Source organism: Triturus cristatus, chromosome 6 (assembly GCF_964204655.1).
Source record: "Triturus cristatus chromosome 6, aTriCri1.1, whole genome shotgun sequence".
Lineage (NCBI taxonomy): Eukaryota > Metazoa > Chordata > Amphibia > Caudata > Salamandridae > Triturus > Triturus cristatus.
In genome coordinates this window covers 743,426,639-743,445,250 of record NC_140589.1, presented here as the reverse complement: position 1 = coordinate 743,445,250, position 18,612 = coordinate 743,426,639, and the positions used below count along the sequence as shown (strand labels likewise).

General features: G+C 43.1%; 1 protein-coding gene across 1 annotated transcript in view; it reads right to left on the bottom strand.

Annotated features, from left to right (window-relative positions):
• TBC1D32 (TBC1 domain family member 32) overlaps positions 1–18,612 on the bottom strand; it is an 886,600-nt gene that overhangs the window by 462,755 nt on the left and 405,233 nt on the right. The window contains exons 20-21 of the mRNA XM_085611276.1: positions 10,311–10,398; positions 4,658–4,776 (exon numbers count right to left, since the gene is read on the bottom strand). Coding sequence (XP_085467402.1) covers positions 4,658–4,776; positions 10,311–10,398 — 207 coding nt within the window. The remainder of the gene's footprint in view (positions 1–4,657; positions 4,777–10,310; positions 10,399–18,612) is intronic.

The window sequence follows — 18,612 nt, the reverse complement described above, 5'->3', positions numbered from 1 at the left end:
TGGATACTGCTCCAAGCGATAATGTTTGAATCTTCAGTTTAGAGACTTGCACGCTGCATGCGTGTATTAGCTAAGGAAATAGTTCCTGTTTCACAAATGACTTGATTACCAGATGGCACTTTTTATTACTCCGCTATGGCCAATGACGCACTATTTTCAAACTCCCCACTTACCCAGCAGGAAGGCAATGTAGTGACTTAACAGACACTCCACTTACTGCAGGTACCGAGAGAACTGGTAGGAGTACAAGCCCCATATTAGGAGGGAAGAATGGTGCAAGGAAGTTGGCCAGAGGAATAAAGATAACCAGACATATTCCTGGGCCACTTCTACTCCCATTTCGTATATCATAAAGATCTACCAGGCCAATACCCTCATACCACACATCTACAAGTTGTGAAAAAAAAGAAAGTGCATTTACCACATACATACCCAAGAAAATACCTTCATGATACATGCCAACTTATTTTCTGTTCTCATCTGCTACCACTAATAAAAGGTGAATGAATAGGGCTATTCTCTGGCGGCTGGTTTGCAGGTATCAAACATCTTCCAACTTGTTCCTCTTAGGATGCAGACATCTCTCCAGAGCAGTGCTTCTAAACGTTTTCGAACAACAATTTTTATAACAAACTTTTGCACCCACCTAGCTTTAATGTAAATGAGGCAGGGAATTTTTAACACAACTAAAACATCACATAGTAGCACACTATCAGTCATACACAGCGCATTTTCCATTGAAACGGACACTAAATTTGCACAGACATACAGTTTTGCTGATAAAGCTATACTGCAAACAAATGATAAAGTGTGGACATTGGGTTTCAGTGAATATTAATCATTTATGCATCACCGAATAAAGTATCTTCATTTGTTTTGTTCCTATTAAAATCTGTTTCCATCACACTCCAGAATTACAAACAAATGTGCTTCCTTTTTTGCTCCTAACTGCTGAATGTCTACAGTTTATTTACAGGTATTTATATTGTGTTGTGTGTTACAAAAGATGATATCCTACAGCCTTTCCTTTCACACACCCTGTACCCCAGCGAGATTGTAACATCATTCAATTTACTTTTCTTGCTCTGACTGCAAAGTGAGATGAGTTTTTAAACACTAATCCACATGTTAAAAAAATAAGTAACAATATGTCAGAAGACAGAGTCTGATATTTGACCTCTGCAAATTCGACAACATAAAAAAATATTTTTTATGTCATCTTTATTTATTGTTTGGACTTTCATGACCCACAAAAAAAAAAAAGGCTCACGACTCACTGCACAGTTTGGAAAAAACTGTTCTAGAGCCCTCCCCAGAATGCATTTAGGAAGGTAGCAGTGGAAATCACAGACCATAAATTGCAGCAGCAAATCTCTGCTTGTCAGGTCGATGCAAACTTCTGTGAAAACCAAGCTTATCCAGGGTATGTTCTTTTGAGGTAGGAACAGCATGAGAGGAAGGAGGATTTTGGACTGAGTGACTTTGGTAATGAAGGGAGAACCCAATATGAGAACAACTCTGTAAAAATAACTTCAGTTGGATAGGAACCAAGGAGCTAAATTCACTACTTGAGAAACAGAACCATAAGCAATACAATGGATTGAATTAAACTGTGATGAAATACAATTCACGAATATGCTACATTTGGGACTTTGAAATTATAGTAATTCTTATTTGCTGTGCCAGCCATCTGTACATTAAGTCATGTTATAATGTCAGGAAGCATGGACAGAAAGCATGGTATAAATTAGTGCTTGCAACAAGCAGAAATTATGCACCATTACATATTGTCATTATTTTAAATATTGAACCCGACTGCATGACACTAGCCATTTTTACGCCTGACATTTTGGCAGACCAACTGCATCCAATACATGCTTACAGTGGGCAGTGTGTCCCCTCCCTCCCCTCCTCATGATAACTTTGTCTCGCTCACTTCCCTGCTCCAAATTCAATAGTTTTCCTCCTTATTCTTGTAATTACCCTGCTGCACTAGACGGAAGCCACCTTGTTTTGACTGAATGATATGTATCCTTCCACTGCTGACGTCAGACCTTGCGTTGCAGGGCACACAAGCAACTATTTTCTCTTTTTCAGCATTTCTCCCTGCTCCCTCCTCCTGTCCTGCCCAGCTTACTTTATTAAAATCATTCCCCACTCCAGCGCGCTTGCAACCCACAGTCGCATTCTGCTGAAACAGTTCCCTGCAATATATTCTGAGGGTACCATTTTTAAATGGTTTTGACACCATTTCAAGAAGACCACTTTTCATACATGAGAATGCCTCATCGGCAATGCTAAAATGAATATCAACAGAAAAACCATTTTAACATAGCCACTGTGCGTTTGGACGCATACATGGTGGCCATCGTTGCATGATTCTTCTAAAAGCCAGAGAAAAATTCAAAAGAGCCATGGTTCATGCATGCCCATGCGCAGTGACCATCTTGGAATGGTTTTTCTTTTGCTTTCATGAAATTCATTCAAAGACGACCACCATGCGTTCAGGCACATGCCATGTGGCCATTGAGGGAAAAGAAAGAGCACTGGAAAAGCCAACAGGTTTCACAGATGAGAAGTATGATTTTGCTAATGCACGTTTTCTGGAGATTGGGAGAGTGTCAGACAAAGATGAATCCAGTGCAGACAGATAAAAAATCATGCATTCTGGGTGCAATCATTATCATGAATACAATCATTTCAGATGGCCGTAGTGGCCAATAAATATAAAAAGGCAAATAAGAAAACTAAGTGACAGGTAAGATCTGTGCAGTAAGACAATAGAATCTTATATATGTAGTAACTCAATAAATAAATTAGATATAAAATCTACATGTAATTAAATGTATCCGCTAGAAAATACGTTGTACTGTGCGTTAGCGCCTCTATAAAGAATGCTTTTAGAGAGAATATCTACTTGATGTTTCCTAGTACCTTGGCCCCAGCAATTCCCTTACTGCTTTTACTACCATTTCCAGGCTATTCTGACAGATTCTTTTTCCATGGATGTCTGCTGGGGAGGTATTACTCTTCTCAGGTGAGCTCACTTACTTGCCCCCTTTTCTGAACCTGGACAGCACTTTTAATTCTTTTGTTTTATATATGATTTGTTATGAAGGACTGTGCTGTTCTTGTTATTTTGACACATAAGATAATCATATTTATCACACATGTGTGTTACTAATGAAGGCGCACAGAGCATGTAGTTCTGTAATGGCACTCACTGCACTATTTTTGTCACTTTAACTGTTTAGTTGATTAAAATTATTATTTGACTGCACATCATTTCTGAACATTTCTTCAACTATGGACCTCTGTTCCTTGTTCTACCAACTGCCCCAGGTACCCGGCGATTACTGGGTTTTCCTTTTGTTACAACACTACCTTTAGAAAGAATATATCAAATATTACAACTAATTTCTCTGTCATTCTCCTATTATTTTCATGGGATTTAAAAAAAATTATCATGCTTCCTTCTAGAAGGGCACAGAATGCAGCCGCTAGAGCACTTTTAGGTCTTCACAAATTCTGCTCTGTGTCTAATGCTATCTGCCGTCTGCACTGGCTACCGGTAGCCAGACGCATTGAATTCAAAGCCTTGTGCATCGCCTTTAAGGTTTTGAAACTGGCCTCGCCTCCCATTCTGGCTGACCTCCTGCTGCCTTATGCCCCCTCGCGATGCCTCCACTCACAGGGTCAGCATTTGGTGGTGGTTCCCCGACCCCGCAGAGTTGGGTCTGGTGGCCGCTCCTTTCGCTACAAAGCTGCCACCCTCTGGAACTCACTACCTGTGCAGATCCGTGGCCTTGACAACTACTTGGCATTTAGAAAGGCCATCAAAACCTATCTTGTCCCTGCCCCCTAGTTTTCCAGTAGGTTTTCTGCTGTGTCTGTCTTTCCTGCATTAGCGCCGGGACGCCCCCTTGCTGGGGTAGCTGTCGCGCTCTACTAGATGAGATAACATAACATAACAGAAGCTATACCGCTAAAAGGAGGATAATGATGGGATACAAAAATAATGATTGACACATACTGTCTCAGAAACCAAGGGTCTGATTTATAGATGGTGAGCAAGGGGACAACAGACCACAAATGAAGTTCCTTCCTCCCATCTGTGCTTTTCCACCTGGTTTACGCTTTTGGGCTGTGGGCAAATGCTGTCTTTCCAATGACAGAACTGTCGCAAATGGTGTGGGTGAAGCCGCTCTATTTAGGCATGCTAGTCTGACATCATTTTCAGGTGCACCATTGTTGTACAAGACTGTTGTTTGGAAAGTCACTTGGCACTATGGGGAGAAACTTGTCATGCAAGGAACCTTTCACCAGATGTATGGCAAATGTGTTTTCATGACCACAGTAATCGCGGACTGGTCCAGCTGCTAAAATCAATGATGGCAAAGGGAAAATGTAGCACAGACTGGTAAGTGACAACAAACGGCCACAAATACAGTGAACAATACTTTAGAGAAATCAAAGGTAGACGTAAAGATTAAGTAGAAGCTGAAAGTTTAGAGTAGGAAACAGATTAAAAGTATGAGGTAAGTGTACAATCTACATGACTCTATTGGTCTATGACTGCCTTCAGATTATGTGCCAGGATCCAGCACTGGGAATGACTGTCATATGGACATTTAAAGAATTTATAAGAACTTCTCACCTTCTGACAGCTCCTGTCAATAGGGTCTACCGGGATAGATCTTGGGTAAATTACTCGAACATCATCTCTTCCGCATTCCAGAACAGACCATAACTCTGTAACTAGCGCCTGAATGAAGCCTGCAGAGGGGCAAAGCATCCCAGTTATTAACCATTTTGCCAGAAGAGGGTGAACAAACACTTCTTTGAAGGGTTACAAAATTTGTATTGCAGCACGCTGCGAAATATGATTAGAATAGCAAAAACGAAAAAAATACTAACCTTTCTACTAATTTACGCACACTCAGTCAATATACACCCTACTGTAGTTACAGCAAATGAAAACAGTAATTGGCAAAGACCTGGCCTGTTTTTTACTTTTTGTGGCAAATATACATTAAACATTAAAAGTGTAAAAGTAATGCAATGTAAACAATACCACAATCAATGGCGGCGTGAATATTTTCAAAATAAAAGTTTACGAAAAAAATGAAAGAGGAAATTTACCTACTAGCCCTGGCACTGAAGTGGTCTACGTTTAAGGCAGATGTGCACATGTACAAAGCCAAAAATCCATCACTCCGGGTGAAGCAAACACAATGGCTGAATTGAACTGATCCAGGGTCCCATGGTGGACTGAAGAAAAGTATGGTGAATTGCATTTGCATAGCCAAACCTGCGTGTGTATGTATATTTGTATGTATGCATGTAGGTGTTCAAAACTAAAAACTACTGAATAGAAACAACTTTTTTAAAAAAAATGTGTGTGTTTATATGTTTAATTTCATTTTATTTAACCCCTTTACTGCTGGGCCTTTCACCATCCCCAGTGCGGATTCCTTTTTTTGGCCATTTGGAGGAGTTCGCACCTAGGGCTGCATAATATTTTTTCCACATATCGTATCCCCGCCAAATTTACGTCCTTTTTTTCCCCAACATCCTGAGGATTCTAAAGGTGTGTGGATTCCCCTGGAGAAGACCGAGAAAATAGGCAAAATACAGCTTAATGGCATAAACAAGCGGTTTGCTGGTCTAAAGTCACAACTTCCAGCTTTCAAGAACATTTCCAGCTTAATAAGAACATTTTTTGCCCTCGACCTACTTTCATTTTGTGGTGAAAACCAGTGGGAAACACACGGGTTATCCAGTACAATACTCTGCTATGATGTAGCAACAGTTGATGACAAAATTTGTTACCCACTGTTGGTACATCATAAAGGTGTTCGAGGCCAGGCTGACAAGTTGTTGGGATATCTGTCAGAGCAGAACTGCTTGTCTGCATTGACAAAGCAGAATGCATAGCCACAGGAAGCGGAGGAAGGCAGGGAAGATGTTGGGGATTGGTTAAGGATGGCAGGTAAGTTATTTATTATAACAGTTGGGACAAGGAGAAGAGACAATATTATATATAGCTGTCCCTCAACTGTTATGTCCCTGCATAGCAGATTAAACCAGGGGCAGAGAATTTTAGAGGCCACACATAACATAAAATTATAAATGGCTTAAAAGTGAATTACAGGGATGTATTTCACATCAGGGTTCTCAGTGACATAGACAACGAGAGCAAAGCAAAGCTCTTGTTTTCTGTTTGATGGAACTCAGAGCCCAGAGGTGAAAAACATCCCCGCAATTCACTGTTACCCATTTATAATTCTATATGTTACATATGGCTTTCACTGAGAGCCACTAGCATCAATGCCAGATACTAAATTGGGCAATACACTGCTAGGAGATAGTAACAGTTGTTGATAAATATTGAATAGCGTAGGGCTCATGGCGGAGCCCTGTGGGACCCTGCAGCTCAGAGGTAGCCGGGTGGAGGCTACATTTGAGAAAGTAAGGGGAGGCCATGGTATGCATGGCTTTCCTATTACTCATATGACTCTGCAAAGCAGTTGAAATCAAAGACAAATGACTTTGGTGACCATACATAACATAAAATAATTAAATCCCTGCAATTCACTGTTAACCATCTACAATTCTATGTGTTGTTGATCTCCATCATTATTGAGAGATCAAGCCAGGGTCCTCACCATTGTTGTGAGATGACCTGTGCCACCTCAGGGTGCAACCACCATTCGTGACCCCCCAGTGCAATCGACTGAGCTCATTCACACTGGCGTCAAAGATCCTGCTAGTTTGGTCACAGCCAGGGAGATTTCTAGATGACCCAGCCAACTGCAGAAGAGAAGAGACTCATCACAAAATCCAGGACCTCACACCATCCTGTTTGTTGCTTACTGTAGTCCCATAAGGAGGAGGTGATGTCAGTGAGGTCCTGTAGAAGCCTCTCTTTGATGATGGTAGGAAGGCCTTCAGCACCAGGCGAATGGCCCACAACATGTTGATCTGAAGTTGTTTTGATCGCCAACTCCTCCAATATGTCCGCTCTAATCCAGCAGTTACACATCTGTCACCAGTCCGCTCTGAGTGAGGAAGGGAGAGGGGTCCAATTGAGGTTGAGCAGCCACCACTGCAGATCTTTTGCAGTCTCCTCCAAAATCTGGATGGAATCAAACAGGTTTCCTTGCTGCTGGGCCCACTACGACTTCAAGTTCCACTGCAGTTCCTGTATAGGAAGCCTGGCATAGTCGACAAGTGGGAGGCAGGATGTCAAGAAGCTTTGAGCCACTCTCACTGAGACCCAGGATTGAGGCAGAAACATTGGGATTATGGGCTGAATGTCCTGGACTCATCGTAACGGACGAGAGGCCCTGAACTTCACTAACTTCACTGTATCCAAGATTGCTCAGGAGTCTCTGCATAGGAGTCTGGTGTCACTATTGCACTTTAATTGTGAACCCCCAATGATGTCAGGAGGTTTGCCATCATCTGAAGGTGGTCCACGACTGTCTCTGGCAAGACTGCCTTCAACAATCTGTCATCAAGGTAAGGGAGAAGTAATATCCTCAAACTCCTAAGATGTTCTATGACCATCACCATTACTTTTGTGAATATCCGAGGGGCACTGGTGAGGCCAACAGGAAGCACAGCAAACTGAAAATTCTCCTGAATTCTCCTTGAATAGCAGGTAACATCGGTGAGATTGCAGGGCTGGTATATGAAAATATGTGTCAAGAAGTTCAAGGACTACCATCAAGTCGCCTGGATCCAGGGCAGACATAACGTAGGTCATAGCAAGCAACCTAAATCTGATCTGTCCTTCTACAGGAGAGAGTTCAGAAAGCGAAGATCCTCAATAGGACAAAGGCCTCTGTCCTTTTTTGGCATGAGGAAATAGCAGACAACACAACTAATCACCATATGAAAACACCTGGGAAACTGTCTGGGAGGTGCCAAAAGGCCAAAGGAACCTGCTGTGGCTCGGCTCTCATTAAAGTGTTCCAGGGCCGAATCATCCTTCTCGCCAAACAGGTGAAACCCATCAAAAGACACAACCGTAAAGGATGCCTGGACATCCCCGGAAAAGTTTGTAGATCTCATCTAAGCATGGCAACAGAGTACCACAGCAGTGGTGACTGTCTGACTCAAGCAATAGATAGTATCCAGGTATCCAGGTCAGACTTCATGAATTATATGGCTGCATTTTCACCATCTTGAATGGTTTGAGCCAGGAAAGCCCACAGCTTTTCAGGGACTTTCGGCATGTTCTCATCTAACATGTCCCAGAGGGCAAGAGTATATTGGCCAATTGGAAACTGGCATTGACACACCTTAATGCTCTGCTGGCTGAAGAACATCTGCTTCTTGAATGCCTCAGTTCTCTTTGATTCTCTCTCCGAGGGGGTTGTGGGAAATAAATTGGGGTTCACGTTGCTGGTGGAAGCTTGAACCACCATTTTCTCCTTAGTTGGATGGTGAGTCAGAAAACCAGGATTGTGTGGTGCCAGTCTATTTTACCTGGCAACCGGTCTATTCACTGGAGGGCAGAAATAACCCTTTGCCCCAGTGCCCATCAATGTATCAGTATGTGCTTCTTTGAATGGTAGAAAAGGCTCTGATGAGACCTGCCAAAGCTATAACACTTGCATCAGTACATTAATTTTTACCTCCACAGAAAGGTGTGGTAGGGCCAAAAACACAGCTAAATGTCTAATCAACACAGCAAAGGAGCCCTTTCCTTCCTTGGTGGACCAGGGGGAAATTAACCAAGTATATGGGGTAGTATGCAGCCCACTGGCCTCCAACAAATCCATGTATAAATAGTTGTCATTATAGTGAGAGGGCAAGTCATCCCAATCAACTCCATTGTCATCTCTGAAGGCTCGCTGACTCTGATCAGAGTTGGAGCCAAAATGTTGGTAGAGCACCAGAGAGCGGCTCTGTGACAGTGATAGTGTTCTATCTGAATCTGATTGTATTCGGACCGGGTGCATCAGAGTGGATTCGGGAAGCAACTCGGTTGATGCTGAGACAAGTTCGGCTTTGAATAGGACACAGGTACTGATTTGTTGAGGCATAGCCAATGACCCAGGTAAATCTGGATACGCAGGGTTCAGTTGTGGAATCGGGTCCACGGTGGCTTGGGAGCGAGACAGAGTGGCAGGAGAACCCCTTTACAACTTCTCTAGAGACCGAAAGTGGTGGGATGGAGACCAATCCCAATTGGCTTTCTTTTATTTCCTCTTCAACTTCAATTTGGAGTTACCGGATAACAAGGGCCTGTCATAAAATACCCTCGAGAATGAGTCTGAGCCCTCAACTTTGAGCAGAACTTGTGCGGATTCTCCCAGTGTTTAGAGACATACAGCTTTGCATCACGTTTACATATCAATTTCAGATTGCATTCCTCACACCCCTAGGAGTCGTGTGCCGAGCTGAAACGCCAAAGGCATAATTTGTGTGTGTCTGGCATAATTTTGTTGCGTCAGACCATGAATGGTTTAAATCCTGTAGTTTTTGGAGAAGACATAATTCCTTTGCACACTGGTTGAACATTTTTGCTGAAAAAGTCTTGTCAAACCAAACTGGATCTATATTCAAAGGAGGCAGGGCTAGACTGGGCACCGAAACCGGCCCTGGCAAACTGCTTGGCCAGGCCCCCTAGGTGTTTGCTCGAGCCGGTGTCGCAGATTTTGTTACAGGGGGCAGATATTGCTGGCCCCCTGTAACAAAAACGGCCACCCAGAGGGCCAAAACCGGCCCCCACCCTAGCAGCCCACCGGGAAACGCCCGGTGCCCGCTACGGCCAGTCTGGCCCTGAAAGGAGGTGAAAGAAAGGAAATGATGTCAGTGTGCAGAGGTGGCGCATATATGTGGTTCCATTCGCCCCTTCCAGTCAGAATAAAGTCAAAGCAGAGCTGCAGCGCACCATGTACTAGTAGGGAGGCACTGTTGTGTAAAATGTTTCAGCCTGGGGATATTTTAGAGGAGGGGAATCTGTGGTTAGAAGTATCCATCAGAAAGGTTATTCTTTCAGTAACTGACTCATCAAGTGGAACTTCTTTCCTCTTTCCCTAAGTACTTCACAAACCCTATTTCAATAAAAGACATTCTAGAACTTTGTCACTGATTATGCTGTCCATTCTTCCAAAATCATGCAGAAAAGGAGTTACTAAAGGCAATGATATTTTGAAATGCTTGACACAGTCACCTCAAATAAGAGTGTGAACAATGAGGCAATGGATGGAAGTGCATTTTTATAATTCACTTTTATAACCCCTGCCATGGAGATTTAATGGTTTCACATAATATTCAATATAATCTTGTAATACCTGAGCTCTGCAGAGCTACAGCACCGGGAGATGTGGCGGCCACTTGTGTAACCATTACTCCATAACCAAACTTTTCACATTTGCTGACCTGCAGGGAAGGCAGAGAAATAGAGATTATAAGTTTACAAACTCATGAATAAGGTCTTGATTTACCTCCATTTGCTCTTTTACAGCCCTTAATTCCTTGGATCAGTATGGTAACAGGCCCACCAGCTAGCACAACACGGCACTTAGAACAGAAGTGAACACACTTCTCCAACAGAGATCAGATAAGTATGAAACGAAGGTTATAGTGCCCTATCAGAACTCAATGCCAATGTGCAACAGATTTCCATACAAACGCAGTGTCTGACAAGTCCCCGAGTTTGGTGTTAACGTGCTTCCATCACCATTTTCTACTATGAAACAACACTCATGCACTTCTAATTCAACACATTAGACTAAACACCTTACACAGTTATATCAATGTAGATACATCACCTAGATGTATTTCATGATATCCACAACAGCATTCAATTGTGCCTCCAATTCTTACCCTCCGATAACAGCACATGTCTACAGAAAACTTATCACTCCACTCAAAGAGTACAGATAAGCATGTAGACTAGTACTAAGACCCCAATCTTCACATACATACAACCCAAACAGGCATGCGCATGCCAAATAATCAAGTTAGTAGATAGATAACTTGGAGAGACATCTGGCTACACCAACACACTTATAATACATCTAAGAGGCATTAACAAAAGATCTATCCTCAATCTGCCAGCTGCTTCCAATTCATAAACAAAATCAGACTCCGGTCCACACCAAAATCCTCGAAACCAGAATTAGAAGGTTCCAAAACTGATTGTCACTCCTAAGCCTTACCAAGGAAAGAATGACTGACATGAATACCAAACACCACATAACATTTCACAAAACCGGCATTCAGGGTTTTAGAGTTTAGTTTTTAAATTTTGGAATGTGCATCTCAGATGTGCTTTTGTAACTTCTGATCATATTAATCTTTTCACCCACATGGTGTAAAACTATCTGGACAAACAATTATGTACAGCAATCCTTCATTACACCATGAAGGAGAGTGCTACCTCTTGGTAACAGCAAACTGATATCAGGGGAACTTCGAAAATAATCTGTAGTTGAACATTTAAAACACATCTTGATCCAATTGTGTGTGACAGTCAAACAATCATGAAGAAATGTCCTTCACAAGTCTAGTCCTTTAAACAATATTTGTAAGCTACACAAATCCGGGGCCATTACAAGGATGAATTACTGTATTATTTGTACTTTTTTCCTTTTTTTAATTTGCTCATTATTAATCTCTGTTTTTGTAGCATATTGTTACATATGAATGACTATAGTAGTATATGAACTTGCGTGAAGCAATCAATATCTGTTGCGTTGCCTGTTGGTGAGAAGTTTGTATATGAGAAAACCATTTTATGCCATAAACTTAAAACCAAAACGCAGTTCAAAACAATCTTGTTCTAACATGTTCTTGTTGCATTGTTTACACATTGTCGTGCTGGGCAGCTAGGAGTCAATGGTAACTGAACAACAGCAGTACGCAAATGCACATTGGGTGTAGCTCAATGTGTGTGTGAACATCTATAAGAAACAACCAGATTTTTCAATATTGGACAGTTTGGTTCCCTCAGAGTAGCCCATAAAACATAAGGACCACACATTGTTCCCTAAAGATAAGAGCCTCGTGCTTTGGGGGTGTATATATAACTTGACCTCAGTAAGATCGTTATGTCAAAGTCCTCACCAGGCACCTCAAGTCCCGCCCCTCTTTGCTGCAACACAACAGCAGCCCCATCAGCATCTGTATTCCAAGACACTTAAAGGTCTCAGACCAATGGTGTAATTAAATGTGACAATGAATCTGGGGTAGATGGAATCCTAAGTGGGAATAAACATGATTTCCTCCAATTTACTTTAAGACTTGATTTCTGGTCAAATTGTTAAAACACTCATTACTTTTGTTACACTACGTTGAGGATCTCACAGATACAATAGCATCATCAGTGTATAAAGATACCATTTGAAAACCGCTTGTCGGTTTAAAACCCCACTACTGACTCTTCCCTCAGAGCAAACACATGAGTGGTTACAGGGCCAGAGAGAACAGGGCTGGTGACAGTGGGCATCCCTACCTGGTGCCTCTAGCCACTATACAGTGCTCCAATATTATTAGCCCAGTCCAGACTCTGATGAGCGACTGTGTATAAAGCATCTGAATCCATCTCAGTAATCTTTTTAAAAACAGTTAAGAGATAACGCCATGATAGCATACTGTAGGCTGTTTCTATATCCAGTGAGGCAACCACTGAATCCAGAAAAATGGTACTGGACTTTCGGTCTAATAGTTTCTTCTGCTGCAAAAATGTTGCAACCTAATATCGATAATAACAACCCTCATGACAACTTTGAGGGAATCCCATTCAAAATTCCTATTGCTGGTTGACATCTCATTAGTACTGAAATACTCCTCTATATTAGTAAATATAGCTGGGAATATGTGCGGGTCGCGTACGGCTTCTACACAACTATGACAAGTGGGCACTGTCGGGGTAATCTTCCCCCATCTGACCGTCACCAGTTGTGGGTTATGGTCAAAATCTGTGCAGTCTAGATACTCAGAATTATTTATCTTGTATCCTATATTCCCTATACCCAAATACGTATCAAGTTTTGTGTGAATGTTGTGGACTGGGGTGCAGAACGAGTACTCTTGTGACTCTGGGTGAACATCCCTCCATATGTCAGACATTTGCCACTGTTCCATCCACAAAGTGAATCTGGTGGTGAGCAATTCATTTTGGGTCTCCTGGATAGGGTGGCTAGATCTAGCTAGATGAGAGTCATGCACACAATTATAATATCTACCTCCACTGTCCTGGTGTATATTGACTTAACTAGTACTGGTAATGAGTGTGTCAAAAAAGGTTAATTGGTGTACTTTTGAGGCATAAACACTTGCTAAATATATAGTGACTCCCTTCGTAAGACCCCTAGAACCACAAAAAACTATGCTCTGTGTCAATGTGTTTCACTTCAATTGCAAAGGGTATGCTAGGTGCTATCCATATCAGGGTGCCACAACAATACGAAGAAAAGGAAGTGGCAACAATCTGCCCCCCTCCATTTCTTTTGTAGTATCTTGAGTTCACTCTTTGTGCGATGTGATTTTTTTAGCCAAGTAAATTGCACCTTCCATCATCTGAGGAAGGTGTAAACTTGGTATCTTTTAGCAGGAGTTCCCAAACTGCTCACATTTCGAGAAATAAAATTTCGTTGACATTTAGTAAATTTAACAAGTGCTGAAGATACTCTGCATCCCAATTTTCTATGTGGGGGAAACTGCGTGTCGTAGATCACATACATATAGGGGTGTGGAATCATATAAAACATCTACTTATTCATTGGATAGGATGCTGCATAAAGCTACTTGTCCTGTAAACAATCCACTTGCTCCTTTGGTGGAATGCAGTGAGGTGAAAAAAGACTGCAGCATTCTCATTACATCAGAGCCCTGATAATAGCTTCTCTGGTTATGCCAGGACTCATATTATAGAAAGGTTTGAATTCTAGAAATGCCCTATTTTTTCACCTTTCAGTAAATCTACATTTTTAAGCTGGTAGTGGAGGAACACAGTAGTTCCTGGGTTGGAATGCTATTTCGAATCTGTGCAAACTACAAACGTTCATGTTTAAGGTTTTTTACCAAGTCTTCTCTAATCTTTCCCCACATTGGAAAGGTTGGAAATTTACTCCTGAAAAGGACAGGAGTAATATCTCCAGGGCGGGAAAAAGGGGCCATAGGTAAAGTTAAGTTAAGTTGTAAATGCTCAGGAATTTTTCACATGAGCAAATATACACATGCATATTTGCTCATGTGAAAATACTGTTCAAAAACCTTTTCTAGGAGTATGGTTTCCAGCACTTCTACTGTAAAGTTTTGTGAATTCATGGAAGCCGTAAATCTACACTAATGCAAGAACACACCCAAGCCCAGTCAGGGCAAAAAAAGCATCTAAACTATTTAATATAACCAAGAACATAAAAATTATGAACATGTCTGCATGACACCTATTAAATCATGTGAGGGTGAGAGGAATAAAGCACATGTAGAGGCTATATACCAATACATGACACCCTACAGGGGAAAAAAGGGGAGGTCCCTTTATCGGTACCTCATGCAAATGTAAAAACCTTCCCGCTGACTTCTTCTGAAATGGACGGATTCACGGAGGCGTACAACCCGTGGCGATTCTTTCGGCTAAACCCAAATCCTGTAACGGGACTGAAATAAGTTTCTGCACCATAAAGTGGCTCTAGTTAAGAGGCGGGCATTTTATATCGTTACCGAACCGGAGGATAGATCCACCATAACAAGAGTTTAAGATTGGGATAGCTCCATTTCTTCCGGATAACTAGACTGCAAGATAGTGCCGGCTACAGGCAACTGCGATCCAATGATTTGAGAAAAAGGACACTGTATGAATAGCCTGTTCTCTACACCACTGGCTTGAGGTATTGGAATTATCGGCACCTTTAAAATTGGGCAGGTTACCATTGGAGACTATTCATGTCCGCATTTAAATAAACCAGACATCTGGTTTAAACATTAAGGGCCATATGTAGGTAGCATCACATTTACCGATTCATAAATACTGAATTTTACCGATTCGGTATTTATGAATCGGTAAATGTGATGTAGGTAATAATTCGGTAAATTTTACCGAATAGGAAAAATTCGGTAATTATGAATCGGTATTTACCGATTCGGTAATGAGGCATACCTTCCCATTGATTCCTATGGGCCTGGAGGCCCATAGGAATCAATGGGAAGCCATTCACCATTACCGATTCGGTAAATACCGATTCGGTAATGAGGGGAGCATATTCAAGGGTGGCAGGGTGTCACATTGACACCCTGTTGCACCCCTGAATCTTGCATGTGTGCACATGTGGCGCACATACATGCCCTAAGGGCATGTATGTCTGCCACATGGCACTCTTAAATCTGCAAAATATTACTTTTTGCAAGGTATTCGTTATTTATCACCAACCTGTATTTGGTGGTAAATAACGAATTCTTAATACTAATTTTCACTCTTTAGAGTGCACCCTACATATGATTTCAGGATTCGGTATTTACCGAATCGGTAATTTACCGAATCCTGAAATTATGCCTCCTACATCTCAAATAGCTAAATACCGGTCGGTAACGGGATATTTACCGAATTTCGGCCGTTACCGACCGGTATTTAGCTACCTACATGAGGACCTAAATGTGTGATTTTGTGATGTACACCGATATTTAGATACCTGTATATTTACTATTAATTAAACTTGTATCTTTTATACTAGAGTTATTTTGTGATTATATTGTTTCTTCGTCCACTGCTATCACACTGGTGAGTTGAGGTTCTATGTGTAAGTGTGGATTGACCCAAAGGAGTTTTTTTATTGACCTAGTTCTTCTGAAACTATACAGCAGTACAAATACAAAGACACCAGCTAATATCACCCAATATGTCCTGCAGTTATAGAAGTCACCACGGGACCCGGTGAGGTACAAGCACCTGTGATAAAACCTGTGGCATTCATTGATTCCTCTGAGGATCTCAATTGTGAAGGATGAGCATCTCCAGGAGCGGTTCTACTTCATTTCTGCAAGGATGCATGCTCTCTCATAATTCGCCTGCTGGCTGCTAGGTACTGCTCTGTTCCACTTCTTGTGTGGTGTTCCATGCCTTCTGCACAGCTGTTTAACATTGGCAAAAGAGCATTCAGCTGTAATCCGTTGATCTTCAAGCCATTTTCGCACTTTCTCTGGATCCATAAAGAAAGGAGTTTCTTTGTCAGCTAATCCTCTCTAATTTGCAGGGTAAATCAGTTCAAATTCAGATTGCCAGAACTATCTCTTGACCACCAGGAAACTGCTGCATAGCCCCAATACTTTAGACGCATAGTTCGTAATTACATGACCCATAGTGCCTCAATCTCCGATGGCCCGTGTTTACTGGGCACTTGAAGGGTATAGTCGTGGTCAGGAGTTGTGCAACTATCGGGAAAGGTGGAGCACCAGGCAGCAGAGGACGAATGACTACCGGGAATAACCATCTACATCAGATATTGTTACAAGTACAGGTCGACACTATGGCCTTCAGCTCTCTCAGGCACTACCATTAAGCAAATATTATTTAGTTGCGAGTGGTCTTCTGTTTTATCCTGTAAGGGAGGCACAGATTTAATTAGGTCCTGGACCCTTCTTGGCATGTCTGACATTGAAGCGCTCATGGTGGCCATTGTGGACTCCATCTCCACCACTCTGTCTGCTAACTTCCTGTAGTCTGCCCTAAATAAGCCCATTTCTAAGGGGATTGAGTCAATTTTCCAACGCAGCTCTAATGTCTAAAATAGCTTGAGATAACATATCACAGTTGTCAGTGTTAGTCTCTTTTATAGCACCATTATTTTCAGCTCGTAGGCATGACTGGCCTCCGCTTTTGCCAAATTATTATTATTATTGAGTCTTGTATAGCGCGTGGTTACCCTTGGGCATCCCAGCGCTCGTCCAGAGTACACACCAAACCAGCAGAGCACTAAGCAGGGAACAGATGAGTCTTTAAAAGTTTGCGAAATCGCAAGGTGCCAGTTTCGGAGCGAAGGGCATGCGGAAGGGAGTTCCATAATGCTGCCACGTTGACGGAAAATCTTCTACCGCCAGTCCTGGCTTTTTTTACTTTCGCGACTTGCAAGAGATGTTGGTGGTCTGAGCGGAGGGCGCGAGAGGCCTTATAAGGTTGGACCATACTCCGCAGGATAGGGGGCCCTTTTCCCTGCAAGATTTTGTGAGCCATGCAGAGTGCTTTAAACTTCACCCTCTCTCTCACAGGGAGCCAGTGGAGCGCCTTCAGCACAGGTCGGGCTGACTGCCGCCTGGGAAGGTCCGTCAAAAGCCTGGCGGCAGCATTTTGCACTTGTTGCAATTTGTTTAGAGTTGATTCTGGAGCCCCCAGAAACAGCGCATTGCTGTAGTCCAGCCGTGAAATGATGAGACCCTGGATTAGTAACCTCCTAGTGGCCATCGGGAGGAGGGGTAGGATCTTCCGGGCTGACCGGAGCAGGCCGAAACACACGCCTGCGGTCTTTTTTGCGTGTGTCTTGAAGTATAGGTCCTGCTCCAGCCACACCCCCAAGCTCTTAATCTCCTGTTTTAGGGTAGGTGGCGCTCCCAGACAGCTAGGCCAGCTACTAGGGGACAAGGAGGGAGGGGAGGTCCCCAGCATCATCAGTTCGGTTTTTGAACCGTTAAGTTTAAGTGCTGAGTTGCACATCCAGGTGAAGACCCTGGCTAAACATGTGTGCAGCAGGTCGGGTTGGTTCGCCGGCTGGGGAAGCCCAACCACCAACTGGGTATCATCCGCATAGCTGATGATCTTGATACCCAGTGGCAGTACCACACTCTCCAGTGGGGCCATATAGATATTAAATAGTGTGGCGCTCAGCGATGAGCCCTGTGGCACACCACACTGGAGGGGAACCGATGTTGACTTCTCGTGGCCTTCCCAGACCTCAAACGTCCGATCTTCTAAGAAGGACGCGAGCCATTTCAGGGCCAACCCGGAGACCCCCACCCCCGACAGCCGCTGGAGTAACACCTGATGGTCTACGGTGTCAAATGCCGCACTAAGGTCCAGGAGGATCACTGCCACCGATCCCCCTGAATCCAAAATGCTCCTGGCATTCTCCACGACTGCCAGCAGGGCAGTGTCCGTCCCCTGGCCAGGGCGAAATCCCGTTTGGGAGTCACCCAAGAGAGAGTTGGATTCCAGAAAACCCGAAAGGCGCCTATTCACAAGTTTCTTCGCCACCTTGCTAAGGCCGGGGAGCAGGGAGATAGGCCTAAAATTAGCAAGGTCAGCGGGGTCCAGGCTGGGCTTCTTCAGGAGGGCCTTAACTACCGCTCCTTTCCAGCTGGGAGGCACAACTCCTTGGGTGAAGGATAGGTTCAAAAGGTCCGTCACTGGGCCGCCGATGGTAGAAGCTACCTGCTTCAGGTATTTCATCGGAACCGGATCTCTCGGAGACCCACTCTTCAGGGTCACCAAGACCCCAAGAGCCTCGTCCACAGTGACTGGACCAAAGGAGTCCAGCTCTGCTGTCCTCACCCCAGGCTGAGACCCAGGGTTGCATTCGGAGGATTGCTCCTGCGCTAACCGAGGGAGGGACGCCAAGATGTTTTCTATCTTAGATTTAAAGAACGTGGCTAATTCTAAGC